General features: G+C 36.0%; 1 protein-coding gene across 1 annotated transcript; it reads right to left on the bottom strand.

Annotated features, from left to right (window-relative positions):
* Positions 1 to 8,236: 8,236 nt before the first annotated feature.
* Positions 8,237 to 9,097, bottom strand: LOC146995996 (protein FAM200C-like). The gene has a single exon (XM_085823039.1). It carries the CDS (start codon positions 9,095 to 9,097, stop codon positions 8,237 to 8,239), a length of 861 nt encoding a protein of 286 aa, XP_085679165.1.
* Between the last annotated feature and the right edge of the window lie 5,669 nt (positions 9,098 to 14,766).

A 14,766-nucleotide genomic window follows, 5' to 3' on the forward strand; every position in this document is an offset into this window, starting at 1 on the left:
TATGTCAGGGACCCCTTGTAAGGATCTTAAGTTTTACTAACGTTTATTTTATTTTAAATCTTTACCATCACTTCTTATTTTCTACTTCCGGCCAAAATTATAAGCGTGAAGGTATTTATGCAAAGTTTGTCTGGCGAACGCCAAGCATTTAAGTTGTGGCTTTTTGCCAAGCGAGAGAGAGGAAGCAGGCTGCTTACGTTAGAAGTTACGCAGTTGCTTGTTGCCTTCCAGGCCAGAGGTTTTAATCCTCTTGATAAATTTTAAACGTATTGTAGTGTTCACAGTTCTCTGTACTACATACGCTTCCTGTTAATATAAGGCCAATCTTCCACGTTTATTATTCTAAAGTTAAATTAGAGTTTAGTTTTATTTTTATACTTTTACGTTTTGACCCCAAGTAGCGGGTCGGTGTATTCCGAAGTACGGAAGTCATTGTAAATAGAGAAAAATAAAGGGTTTTGTATACCCTTCTTGTGTATACTGTTTACTTCCCACAGTTTTGAACATAGCTTTAGTAAGCTCTCAGTTCCGAGTCAAGTCCTTGCATGTTCCCGAAGAAGGTTAGAAGGAACATTGAACCTGATAGTGGCGCCCAACGAAGAATAACCATGGCCGAGTTTCAAGAAGAACCTGTGCTGCCTGCAGAAACGGCTCAGAATCCAGAAATGCCAGCTGCCGCCCTGGAAGGATTTGGTTACATCGTCCAGACCATGCGCGCTTCGATGAAACCAGAAGCAACATTTAATGGAAACTCACCGGTAACCAGATTTTTGGAAAAATTGGATGACCACTGCATGCTCTACCCCGTGCACGAGTTTCAAAAAGTTATCTTAGCTACCAGCGCTTTGAGGGGCCAAGCGCTTAACTGGTTCAAATGTATAGGCAGAAGTCTCTTGGGTTAAGCAGGAAGTCCCACCTATACCTACGAGAATTTCAAGACTGCCCTAGTAAAAGCCTTCCCTGTCGTAAGGGATCGTGTGAAATTAGAAACGGAACTTTTCAGCATATATCAGCAAAGAATCGAAAATCTCTCAAGCTTTATTTTAAGAAAAATTCAAGTCTTCAAACTCTTGTATGGAAACCGTCCGGAGCCTGAAATAATTCAAGTGATTTTGCCGAGGTTACTGCCCCAAGTGCAAGACTTTATTGAATTAAGAAATCCGACTACACTGGAAAAGTTATTTGAGCTAGCAGTCCAGTTTGAAAGTAGAAGAACGGCGGACGTCGAAAGAAGACGCCAATATTAACAGCGAAACCAATTTGGTACGCCAAGACTACAGCAAACTCAAGCACACGGCTACGGAGGCAAAGCGAATCAGTGGGCAAGGAAACCCGAGCATTCAAAAACAGCCGGCGAACGTCCACAGTTCAATAGCAACCCAGGAAAAAAGTCTCAAGGCCAGTGGAAAAAGAAGGAAAGTATGGAAACAAAAAAGGATTTAAACTAAAACGGATTTCTGCTGACGGGAGGGTGCGGAAATCCGAAGACCACGAAAACCCCTCTTCCTTCAAGTTAAATACAGTAATGGTGAAAAATCTGACTCTTCCGAAGATTGAAGTGTTGGTGAATAATATCCCAGCCACCGCACTCCTGGATACAGGCGCGCAGTGTTCCTGTGTGGCAGAAGATTTTTTTAGAAAGTATTTTCGTAAATATCGCATATATAATTCGGATAATACGACAGTGTTAGCTGCGCAAGGAGAAAGATGTAAGTGCATAGGTAAAGTACCTCTGTATATCCGTATCAAGGACGAACAAGTAAAGGTGATGTTTTTTATAGTAAAGAATCTGCAAGCACATATAATCTTAGGAATAGATTTTCTTTCAGACGGACAAGCAACACTGGATTTTAATGAAGCGTCCCTTAAGCTGACAATGAAACCAGTTCGTGCAGAAAAGGCTGAACCGCCGATGTTAAAACTTGACCACCTCCCTAATGACGAGCAAGGAAGAATCCGACAAGTGGTAAGTGAATTTGCTTCGTTATTTAGTGATATTCCAGGATTTACTCAGGTTACTAACCATAGTATTGACACCGGAGATGCAATGCCAGTTCGCCAAAAACCATACCGGTATGATAAGAATAAGGAAAAAATTATAGAATGGCATATTACCGATATGCTACGTAAAAAGATCATAACGCCCATCTCAAGTAGTTATGCTAGCCCGGTGGTTTTATGTAAGAAAAATAATGACTATCCTTTGACGCATCCAAAAAGGTGGAGATTCGCTGTTGATTACCGTAAATTAAACTCCATAACTAAATATCCGGTATATCCGTTACCGATCATTGAAGAAATTCTAAGGAACATAAAATCAACCAAATTTATGACGACTTTAGACTTAACGACTGGTTATTTTCAAATAGGGGTTAGGCCTGAGGACGTGCCTAAGACTGCTTTTATAACCAAGTCTGGCACTTATGCATTTTTGCGTATGCCGTTTGGCCTTTCAGGGGCCCCGGCAACATTTCAGCGATGCATGGACATTGTGTTAAGACCTGTTCTTGGAAAGTCCACATTTATCTATTTAGACGATATCATTATTACTAGTGATAATCTCGACCAACATGTACAGGATTTAAGACAAGTGTTTTCTTTATTAAATGAGGCCGGTCTAAAAGTTAATGTCGAAAAGTGCAAATTTGCAGCCCCTGAATTAAAATATTTAGGTTACAAGATATCTCAGAAAGGAATAGAGACAGACGAATCAAACATAATCGCTGTACAAAAGTATCCGACTCGGCAAAGAAGCTCTCTTCTTTTCTAGGACTTTGTTCATATTATAGGTCCTTTATAAAAGATTTTGCAGCTATCGCTGAGACACTGTTAAAATTAAAAAGGAAAGAGGCAAGATTCTCGTGGACGGCCGAAGCCAATAATGCTTTCGAAAAATTAAAACAAGCATTAACGCAAGCCCCTGTGTTGAAATTTCCTGAAAAGGATGAGAATTTAGAAAATTCAGCGGATGCTTCGGATTATGCGGTAGGAGCTGTACTTTCGCAAAATCAGCAGCCCGTGGCATTTTTTAGCCGAACTTTAAATCAAACACAAAGAAACTATTCCGCGACCGAGAGAGAGGCACTTGCAGTTCTGTTAGCAGTGCAAAAGTTCCGAGTCTATTTTGGAAAGGCGCCAATAACAGTGTACTCTGATCATGCTGCGGTAACTAGATTGTACTCAGGGAAAAATTTATCCCCAAGGTTAATAAGATGGGCACTAAAGCTGCAAGAATATAATCTGGTAATCAAGCATACCCCCGGAAAAGAAAATATCGTAGCAGATGCCCTATCAAGAATTAAAATAGATGAACAAGGTAATACCGTAAAGGTGGCAATGCTCACAGCATGTACAATAAATTCCCGAGAAACTGTAATAACCGAACTGGGTAAGGATCCTGAGTTTGGAAGCATTTATGAGTATTTAAAGGATCCTGAAAATTTTAGCCACCAAGATATTGTGGCGATAAGAAATAGGGCGGCCCATTACGAACTAATAGATGGTCTATTATTTTATACAAAAACTACGATTTCCAACAACGAATTTCGACCTGTTATCCCAGCTAGTCTTAGATTAAATATCCTGCAGGAGCTCCATGACAGCCCTTTAGCTTCTCATTCTGGTATTCGAAAAACTATCCAACGCGTACGCGAGGCAGTCTACTTTCCTGAACTGCAAAAGTTAACAAGGGTGTATGTCCAGTCCTGCCCAACATGTCAAGCAGTTAATTATATTAATTTCCGCACGGCCGGGTTTCTAAATAGTATTAAATCCGAATTTCCAAATGAAATAATTGGCATCGATTTATTGGGCCCTTTCCCAAAAAGTCAGTTAAATAAAAGTCGCTATCTCCTTGTTATGGTTGATCATTTTAGTAAATGGACCGAAATTGTTCCCTTAAAACGAGCCTCCGCGAAATTAGTTACTGATTCTATTTTAAATAAATATATTTTAAAATACGGGGCGACCCTAAAAGTTATATCGGATAATGGTCCTCAATTTGTAAGTAATATATTTGAAGACATGTGCCAAAAACTGGGCATACGTCATTTAAAAATGGTCCCGTTTCGGCCGCAATCAAATATAGCGGAACGGATCAATAGAAATATAGTGAAAATTATCCGTAGTTATGTTAAAAATTTTCATAAAAGCTGGGATAACTATGTCAATGAATTTGCTTTCGCCCTTAGGACCGCAAAACATGATACAACGGGCAAAACTCCTGCTGAGTTATTTTTAGGCAGAAAGATTATAACGCCGTTAGATAAATTATTTTATGTGCAAGAAAGAGCCCCAGAATTTAAAATGGGTGATATAGAAAAACTAATAAAAGAAGCAAAAAAGAATACGGAAGTAGCACAAAGAAAACAGAAGCTCTATTATGATTTGAAACGACGGGGAGTAACTTATAAAGTAGGGGATGAAGTTTTAAAAATTAAGCATTCACTTTCTTCAGCACCAGAAGATAATACTGCCAAATTTTTTCCACGATTTGAAGGACCATATGTTATAGAAAAAATAACTCACGCTGTAGTAGTGTTGAAAGCCAGAAATGGTGAAACCTGCTCCGCAAACATTGATCAAATCAAACCCTACTTTGATCGTAATAAAATGCAAATATTTTCAGATCTTTTGCAGGATCCGGCACGGCAGACACCGCAGGCACAAGCTCCAGAGGGGGAAAAACGACAAGTACAAGGGCAAGCCATTAAGAGGCAGGAGCAAGTGAAAAGAAAATTTCCCCGCGTAAAAATTGAAGGTAGCGAGAAAAAGAAGCCGTTCCACCGTCCAGAAAAGAGAGTTCACGAACACCCCAGAATGAAGAAGGGAGAAGGACGACGTATGTGAAGAGAACCAGGAGAAATGACGGCAACTATAACCCGGCTCTAAAATGGAAGATCTACTCATCCGACAGGACTCTCCGCAGCAAATGTCGCCGAACTGCGGAAGGGCCATCAACGGCGGAGGAAAAGTTACAAGGAAAATTTGAACGGCCAGCAACGAGGTCCAAGCAGGAACACGAAAGATGTTTCCCGGTTCCGCCAAGACCAGCTGCCATCAAACGGCCAAGACCACAAGCAGAGGAGAAAAAGAAGGTATTCAAGGGTGACCGAACTGGATCGCCTTTATTCATCTCCTCTCTCTCTTTCAATCTTGTAAAACAAGTTGAAAGCAGAAAGAATTTTTCGTCCCTAGTGCGGACTCATTATTCACTTCCTTCCTCGTAAACCCTTAACGGTTTCCTTCATTCCCTTTAGCCAATGCTTTTTCTTAATTACTTCAGTTTTCTTAACGAAGTTGTGGAGGTAATTGCATTAAGTTGCAAAGGTACTCCGGAAAATATCGCCTTGGGCCGAACTGGTGAAAACAGGAAGCTTCCAGAGGAAGGCACTGAAGGGCGAGCCCGTACAAGAAGGAGGATAAATCAAACAACTATCTGCAATACCTTTAAGGACTGGGCCCAGAAAAGGATGTCTGAATATCACAAAGATAAGTAAAATTTTTTGTTACTTTGCAAACATTAAGTTAATCTTTCATTCTTACTGCAAGTGGCAGATTTCAAGAAGTTTTACCTCATGCGAGGTCTACCTTTATCGCCAAAAGGGCGAGAAATGAGTTGTTACCGATTTTGGTATTATGTTTTTCAATTACTCGCGCGTAAAACTAAAGTTGATGTATAATAGCGTTGTGTAAAGACTTAAATATTGTAAAAAGTTATTGTATAAATTTTATTTAAATCATTCTAGCAAGAAAGAAGTTTTAGTCTGAAAGACTTTTTGAAATGTAGTATTTCAATGTAGAAAGAATTGGCACTTGCTTTGAAAAGAATAGAAGTTAACAATGTACTACTAATGTATCTTTTCAAATGTGTAAACTTAACGGCATGTTAATATGTTCTTATATACAATGTGAACTGTTATTTTAAATGTTAAGAAATACCGTGATATGGTGAAAGTGAAATTAATGTTAAAATTTTTTTTTATTCGTGTGACTGTAAAAAGACTAAATCATGGTGAATATGTGTTAAAAGTTGAATGATGTAGTTAGGCTCTCTGACGCTACACTTTAGAGTTAGCCACTTTTAGAATAGTACCTCAGGGTTTAGAATTGGAATTAGGGTGTGTTACGAGGTCTTGGCATGTTGAATTTTAACACGTTAGTGTTTTGATTGTAGGAGGAAGTGTGGAACACGTAGACAGAAACACATTCGTGTTTGGTGTTCTTTTACAACACATGTCAGAGAGCAAGGGGAGAGATAATTAAAATAGTCATGAATGAAATAAGAATGTTAAGTGAAATATAATTATACATGTTACTTGCCATTTCATTGTGTAACATTTCATTAAACTAGTTTTCCTTCCAGATCTCTGGAAGGAACCAGATTTGAATAAGAGCTCCTGTTTGGATGCAGTACAAATGAAAAAAAATTGTGTATCCTGGGAGCTGCTATTGTAAAAACAAATTTCTTTCTTTTAAATTTTTAGTTTCTAGCGAAAAATATTTGTAAAAGATTGGCCTCGCGTTAGATTCTAGAGCTAAAAGTTTTCAACAAGGTCGTTTTAGACCTCAGTTTCAAACTAATTAACTCTGGCGGAAAGTATGTAAGGATCTTAAGTTTTACTAACGTTTATTTTATTTTAAATCTTTACTATCACTTCTTATTTTCTACTTCCGGCCAGAATTATAAGCGTGAAGGTATTTATGCAAAGTTTGTCTGGCGAACGCCAAGTATTTAAGTTGTGGCTTTTTGCCAAGCGAGAGAGAGGAAGCAGTGAATCGAAGCAGGCCGCTTACCTTAGAAGTTACGCAGTTGCTTGTTGCCTTCCAGGCCAGAGGTTTTAATCCTCTTGATAAATTTTAAACGTATTGTAGTGTTCACAGTTCTCTGTACTACATACGCTTCCTGTTAATATAAGGCCAATCTTCCACGTTTATTATTCTAAAGTTAAATTAGAGTTTAGTTTTATTTTTATACTTTTACGTTTTGACCCCAAGTAGCGGGTCGGTGTATTCCGAAGTACGGAAGTCATTGTAAATAGAGAAAAATAAAGGGTTTTGTATACCCTTCTTGTGTATCCTGTTTACTTCCCACAGTTTTGAACATAGCTTTAGTAAGCTCTCTGTTCCGAGTCAGGTCCTTGCATGTTCCCGAAGAAGGTTAGAAGGAACATTGAACCTGATACCCTGTGTGAAAAAAAATGGCTTAAACATAATTTATTACAAAATATATTCTGTTTTATTATTTAATTATTTTAATATTTTTATTTCAATAGTATAAAAAATTTGAAGAAATTAAAAATTTTTAATGTGAAGGCTGTTGCTGCTTTTCCTTCATTAACAGATTCAATTGAGGATGGTTTTCGACAAAGCAACGCGCATATCATGTTCGACATTCAGTCTATTTCGATGTTTTGTTTTTATTGTGACAAGTGTGGAAAATCCCGCTTCGCAAAGATATACTGTAGCAAACGGAATAATGGCTGCTATAGCTCGTTTTACAAGCAATGGGTAGGCTTCTCTTAAAGAAGACCAAAACTCTCCAAGAGTTTTTGAATCGAAATCCATTTTTAACAAGGACTTTGTTTTCAAATCAATTAGCTCATCTTTGGCAAGGTTCGTGTCATCGATACAGTCAATATCACAAAGAAAAGAGTTATGAATCCACAACTCGTCTTTTATATTTATTCCATCCGAATTGAAATATTTTTCAAATGAAACTTGAAGTATTTCCAGGTGTTCACAGATTTCATTTTTCAAGTTATTCAATAACAAACTATCTTTCCGAAATCCATTTTCAAAAAGCACTTCGTCCAACATTTGAAAGTTTGCTTATATCCCATTTTGAATTCTAATTTTCCAAAGTGACATTTTCAATAAAAATGCCTGTTGTTTCTCAGTGGCATCCATAATTGTTGTATCAGGCCCTTGAATTGAAAGACATACATCGTTCATGTGGTTAAAAATGTCTGTCAGGTAAGCCAATTTACATATAAAATCTTTTTTCTTGAAATATTCGAAGAGTGAGTTATTTTTTTCTTCTAAAAAAAGTGATAATTCTGTCTTCAACATGAAAATTCGTTTCAAAACCTGCCCTCGTGACAGCCAGCGCACTTCCGTGTGGTACAGAAGTACCTCATGTTCTGCGTTCATTTCTTGACACAGTGTTTTAAAAAGACTATGATTAAGAGCTCTACTTCTAATACAATTCACAGTTTTAATAACTATTGACAATCTTTTAAGCTGGTTGGAAAAGTTTTTGTAGCCAGTGCATGTCTATGTAAAAACAATGTGTAACAATAACATTAGGAGCCTCTTTTTTTTCCAAATGGGCTAAGCCAGATTTATTGCCAAGCATCGCAGGTGCTCCATCCGTACAAAGTGAATGAAGTTTTTGTTTCCAGTCGAAGTCATGTTTGGAAAAGAAAACATTTAAAATCGCTAAAACTTCAACTGCCTTTGTAGTTTGCAAAAGAGGCTCACAAAATAAGAATTCTTCTTTGATAGTATCAGCAGACACGTAACGAACAAAAACAAGAAGTTGACTACAATTCGAGATGTCTGTAGTTTCATCCAGTTGCATACTAAAGGGAAATGGCGATGCTTTCAATTCATCGATGATCTGTTTCAAGATATTGCAAGAAATTTCAACTATTCTTGAATGTATCACATCCTTGGACAATGGAATAGCCTCAATATTTTTTCTCTGTTCCAGTCCACAAGCTAATTCAATCATTTCCAGCGCACATGGCTTAATTAATGTCTCTCCAATAGTACGCGGTTTCTTACTTTTGGCAATACGATATGCAACTCTGAAAGATGCCTCAACCAAAGGTTTTTGTGAAATACCAAATTCAAGTTTGGTTAATGTTCCAGATTTAGAAAACTGGGCTTTCTTTGTAAAAAATTCTAGATCTTTAGATGCATTTTCAGGATGAAGAGATTTGAGATGCTCTATCAATTTTGCCGGTTTCATACTGGCGTTTGCCAAAACTTTTCCACACAGAAAGCATTGTGGCTTTTCAACACCGTCCGATTCCTTCATGCAACAGAATCCACATTTTACATGATTTTCATCATACTTCCTTTTTTTGGACATTTTGGGTTACAAAAAATATCAAATAATCAAATGAAACATTAAGAACAAACATTAAGACACACACAAACACACACACACACACACACACACACACACACAAAAAAAAAACACTTGAAAAAAGTATTTTAATTACAACTTATGAAAAAGTAAAACAAATATTTTGTTTTAAAAGTTTGCAAGAAAAGAACTTTGCGGAACTGATTTTAACGTCACTTTATTTCCAAGTTAAGTAAAATTCAAAGGCTACTTTGTGTTTCTAAAAATTTCAAATTTTATATGGTTTTCGAATGTTTTTTTCCTCGTATTGTGGAGGTCTCTATTATTGGGAAATGATAGACAGACGGCTTACAGAGGTTGCCCGTGAAAAAAAAAAGTTTTTTTTAAAAAAATGTTGATGCAAACATTTTAAAAATTAGGAGCAATCGGCGGACCCCCAAAATATGACCCATGGACCCCCGAGCGGTCCATGAACCACAGGTTAACCTTTTGAAGACGGAATGGCCATTATAGTGGCCATAGAGTCCTCTCTTTGAAAAGACGAGGTTGTCCACTTTAGTGGCCATGCTTTTTTCTCCCATTTTCCAGGCTGAAAAGTGGGGTGAAATGTCAAATTTGACGTCCCTGGGGTTTTAACCACTTATCTCTTTCAAAGGACTTCCTTTTGCGACAAAATGCACCCCTCTGAGAATCCATTAAACTACACACAAGAATCTTTGTTGCAAATAGGAGGTGATTTCTTAAAGGGGGTAAAGCATTCGGTTCAAGATTCCCCGTCCTTTGGTAGCTTTTACTGCTACCAAAGTCCCGCCCTCAAAAGGTTAAAAAACACTGCTCTATAATATGTTTCACATGAAAAACACCGCCAGGGAAGGACCTCCTCCGCTCCCTTCTAGCTACAGCACTGGTTGCAAGCACCGTAAGGAAGCGCTATAGGAAAAAAAATGCATTACTAGATTTTTGAATGATTAAAACTTTCCTTATCAAATAAGTGTACACAATTGAATATAGTGTTTATTTATGATGAAATATATCACGGAACTACTCTGATATGCGCCCTCAAGTCGCCAAATACATTTGGCGAGAAACTTCACGCTGCCATATTACTATCTAAATTTTTTGTCTACATTTTGAACTTTTAGCCTAAAATGTCTCCAAAAACGCGGTTTTCGCACATGCAAAAACTACGTTTTGAACACACAATTTAGCTAAAAATCCGAAACAAAAACAAAAAATTTAGATAGCAAAAACGTAAAGTTTCTAATCAAAAATATTTGACAAGAATCCATGTACACAGCGAGATGTTTTAACTTAAAAAAACATCTACGAATTGCACAATGTAGGCAAGGAACGAATCTACAAACTACGCCCACCTGGCTTTAATAAATTAACATAACAACAACAAATTTCAAAGAATACCATGTACACAGCATCCTGTTTAAACTTAAAAAAATTCTACGAATTGCACAATTTAGGCAAGGAAGGAATCTACGATCTACGCACTCCTCGCTTTAATAAAATAACATAACAACAATAAATTTCAAATAATACCATGTACACAGCGATCTGTTTCAACTTTAAAAAAGTCTGCGAATTGTACAGTCTAGACACTAAACAACAAAATAAACTAAAATAAATTTCAAACACTTTAAAAAAACAACAATAACGACAGAAATTCATACTAAAGAACCAATGAACATACCATTCTACAAAATAAGAACAAGGATAAAATAAAATGCACTTACCATGAATTAATGCGTTTTCGAATAGCAGAAATATAAATTTCATACCGCCTTTAACATGCCGCCACGTAATCACTATCGTATTTACATGACAGCCAGACACACTATCCAGAAAATTTATACTATGGTTCACAAATAAATAAAATCACAAATCCCTACTTCTATCATGCACTGCCATTAAAAATAATCTCCCAGACCCTCTTTCCACACTTCCAAATACCCACTACCCCTCAACAGGATAGCCACAATCATATTTCCTTTTGCCGAACTTCAATTCAACAACTACCATTTTATCTTTCCCTCCCATCTTCTCAGACACAGAGGCGAACCAATGAGCTCCAGCGAAAGATTTTTCAACGTCAACAGAGTTGCCATAGAACACGCAATCGCGCCAAAAACCAGCGCAGAACACATATCGCCACATTTGGTGAAATTAGGGCGTATATTAGAGTTGTACCTATATCACAATAAACTTTCTTCCATTATTTGGCTTTGCCATTTTTAACAACTTATTTCAAATGTAAGATTTCATGTTCTATAACTTTAATTTCGAAAGGCTAATTCTTAACTAGTAGTAAGGTTATTTTAACTGCTTACTTAAAACTTTCAAACTTTTTTTTTTTTTTTTTTTTTTTTTTTTTTTTAGCCATTTTGGGGTATTAGACAGTAATCTGAAATTCAAACTGTATTCATGCCCTCATCCCAAATGTTCATGTGATAGATAAAATAACAATGTTTGGTGATTTTTCATGATCAAATGAAGATACCAAACATTTCAAGTATAATGTAAATGTAATATCGGACGGAATCTATTTTCAGAATTTCCATGGTGAACAAATAGTCATACATATTTTTATTTTTATGCTATACTGCATAACATAAAAAGTGTGCGATATTGTATTTTTTAGTTTTCATTTCATCACGCATATTCTACCAGTTGGTCAATATATAGTATATAAAGCGAAATGTAAACCTAATTTGTCACGCCTTTACTGTTCATACAAGCATGCTTCACAAGCGGATGGGGTTTCTTCTTTTATTTCTATTTATTTTCCATGGGTATAAAATTCCTTGGTGACTTAAAACACAGACTTAATTCGATGTTTAAATTATATACGTTTCTGTAGTCAATATTCTTAAAGGAAATTTCGAATTCGTACGCTGCGGGACAATTTTTTTTTTTTTTTTTTGGTAAATCCAATGGCGGGCTATTCAGCACCGGCCACTCCTAAGGCCAGAAGTGGTGGCTACTTTATTGTGGTGACACCTAACAGGCGGCCACCTTTTCCTCTTATGAAAAAGACGGACAGTTACAACCATGCCTTCTCCGGAATTCGAACCCCTGCTCTTTAGTAATGCTAATACTCCGCTAAATCACTATACTGTCTGGGCTGCCGGACTAAAATATGATCATAAATAATGATTAAAAGTTCTTAACATATGAAACTTACATGTTTTTTAACATCACATATTTTTTTATGGCAATTCTTCAGCATTTACGTTCTACGAATATTTAAATAATAACCAGAAGCTTGTCTTTTATGTTTTTTTTTTTTTTCTTTTTTTTTTTTTCTTTTTTTTTTTTTTTTTTAATGTCCTAAATTAAATTATATTAGTTTTTTACTAGTTTACATGAAAGATGTTTCTTATTCCAATTTCTTTGCCAGAATCAGAATCACCATAAAGTTGCATCATTTTTATTGGAAGACTAAGTTTCTGATTTTTAGTAATTGATTGTTGATTGTAACTTTTCAATCTTATTTTTCCATTTCTTTTCATTCATTTCGTTGGCATACTCATATTTAACTCTCTGACTACGAATTAAAAAAAATAAATAATGGCATTAAGCAGGGAAGATATTTAGCGCCAACTGGGTAACAAAAGATGAAACATGCGCAACTGGTTTGACTCTAGGACTGGGATACGTTACAGTGTGTTTCGAAGTACTTTTTAACCCAGCAGTAATTTTTAAATTTTTAGTAGGACATACATGTCCCGTTAATAGTCAAAGGGTTAAAGCAAAACTCAAAATTTTGGGATTTGACGCGTTCGGGTGTAAATATTTTGTAATTACGTCGTAAATATGCATACAAATGTATATATTTTCCTTTTCTACAATACTTCAGAGGCCTAAGTATATGAAAAGAATACATTTTTAAACAACATTTCATTCTGAACGGAATTAAATGCTATGCTTTTCACAGAACAGTTTGCTCAGAATGGTTTAATTAGAAATATTTTCACAAGTTTTCGTTAATTACATTAGAAAAAAAATTGATATTAATCGATTTGATTCGGTTAAGGATTACAAAAATTAAGATCAAAGTTATTGTATTATGAAAATTATGCATTATTTCTTTTCTATTTATAGAGCTTCTTTCTAAAATACTTTCTCAAATATGACATAATTTTTTAGCTTCTGAGGCATTTTTTAAATCAAAAACTATAAGTAAATGTATAATTAATGCTCTATTCGGTCCATTTCAAATTTGAGCACCTTTTAATTTAATAGCTAAATACTTTGAATAGTACTTAACTTTTTCTGAATATTTCTGAAAGGGAATAAAATAAGGATTATTTTTTAAATATTATTTAAAATTTGTAACTGACTTATATAAGGGGAATATATGACTGATAAGGGAAATAATTCTTTTAATTATACTTATTAGATTTTTTTTACCCTTAATTTCAACAATACATATTCCAAAACTCTTCTTTATTACTTTCTTAAGTACGCATCTCATAGAAATTGCTTTACAATACCTTTTAACAGATTGCTTTCCAGTACGAACAATTCTTGCTTAAATAGTTTTATAACGTATTTGTCAACAGGATGTCAATTTATGTTTATAATTCAATGTTAAGGTTATTATATATTTAGACAATATTTATAATCATTATAAACTTAGATACATTTAATAATTAGATTTCTTCACAGTAACTTTCACAGTTATTTATGAATGAATAAATACTTCATTTCAAAAACATTTATAAATAATTAAATAAATATTTACGTATTTTGTTAAAGGTACATACATGCTTTTTGGAAGCACATGCATAAATACCCATATATATGTAGCGTATTCGGAAACTAACTACCGTTTCATTCTAGCGCCGTCGCAGCGCTGTGGTAAGCGTCCCGCGCATGCGCACTAGTCTTTCTTGTTCACTGACTTTCAATTGTCGCCATTTTGGTTGCTCTATGTTGTGTTTTCAGTTTGCTGTGCACATTCAAAATGTTTGAGACAATTAGTTCTCCCGCTGACTGTGAGATTCGTGCCGTGATTAAATTTTTGAACGCGAGGAATGTTAAACCGGCCGAAATTTATCGTCAAGTGAGAAGTTTACGGTGAATACGCGATAAGTGATGGAATGGTGAGAAAGTGGGTAAGAATGTTTAATGCAGGACGAACAAATGTCCACGCCGAGGCTCGGAGTGGTCGGCCTTCTGTTGTCATCGATGATTTGGTAAGGAAAGTTGATGAAGCAATTCAAGAGAACAGACGCTTCACAATGACAACTCTTTCAGAGGCATTTCCACAAATTTCACGTACTGTTTTGTTCGAAATTGTGTCTGACCGCTGGAATTATCGCAAACTGTGTTCCCAATGGGTTCCAAAAATGCTCACTGATGTTCACAAAACAAAGCGACTTTATAGTGCCCTGACATTTCTCACGCGGTACAGTGATGAGGGAGATAACTTTTTAAACCAAATTGTGACAGGTGATGAAACTTGGGTGTGTCATTTCACACCAGAATCGAAACAACAATCGATGGAGTGGAGACACACTCATTCTCCGAAAAAACAATTCAAAGTGACAATGTCATCACAAAAAATCATGTGCACTGTCTTCTGGGATAGGAAAGGCGTTTTGCTTACTGAATTTCTTCCAAGAGGTGAAACCATTAATGCGGCATGATATTGTGAG

This window comes from Stegodyphus dumicola, chromosome 8 (genome assembly GCF_044657685.1).
Source record: "Stegodyphus dumicola isolate Sdum_Otavi_A_Nest chromosome 8, ASM4465768v1".
Classification (NCBI taxonomy): Eukaryota; Metazoa; Arthropoda; class Arachnida; order Araneae; family Eresidae; genus Stegodyphus; species Stegodyphus dumicola.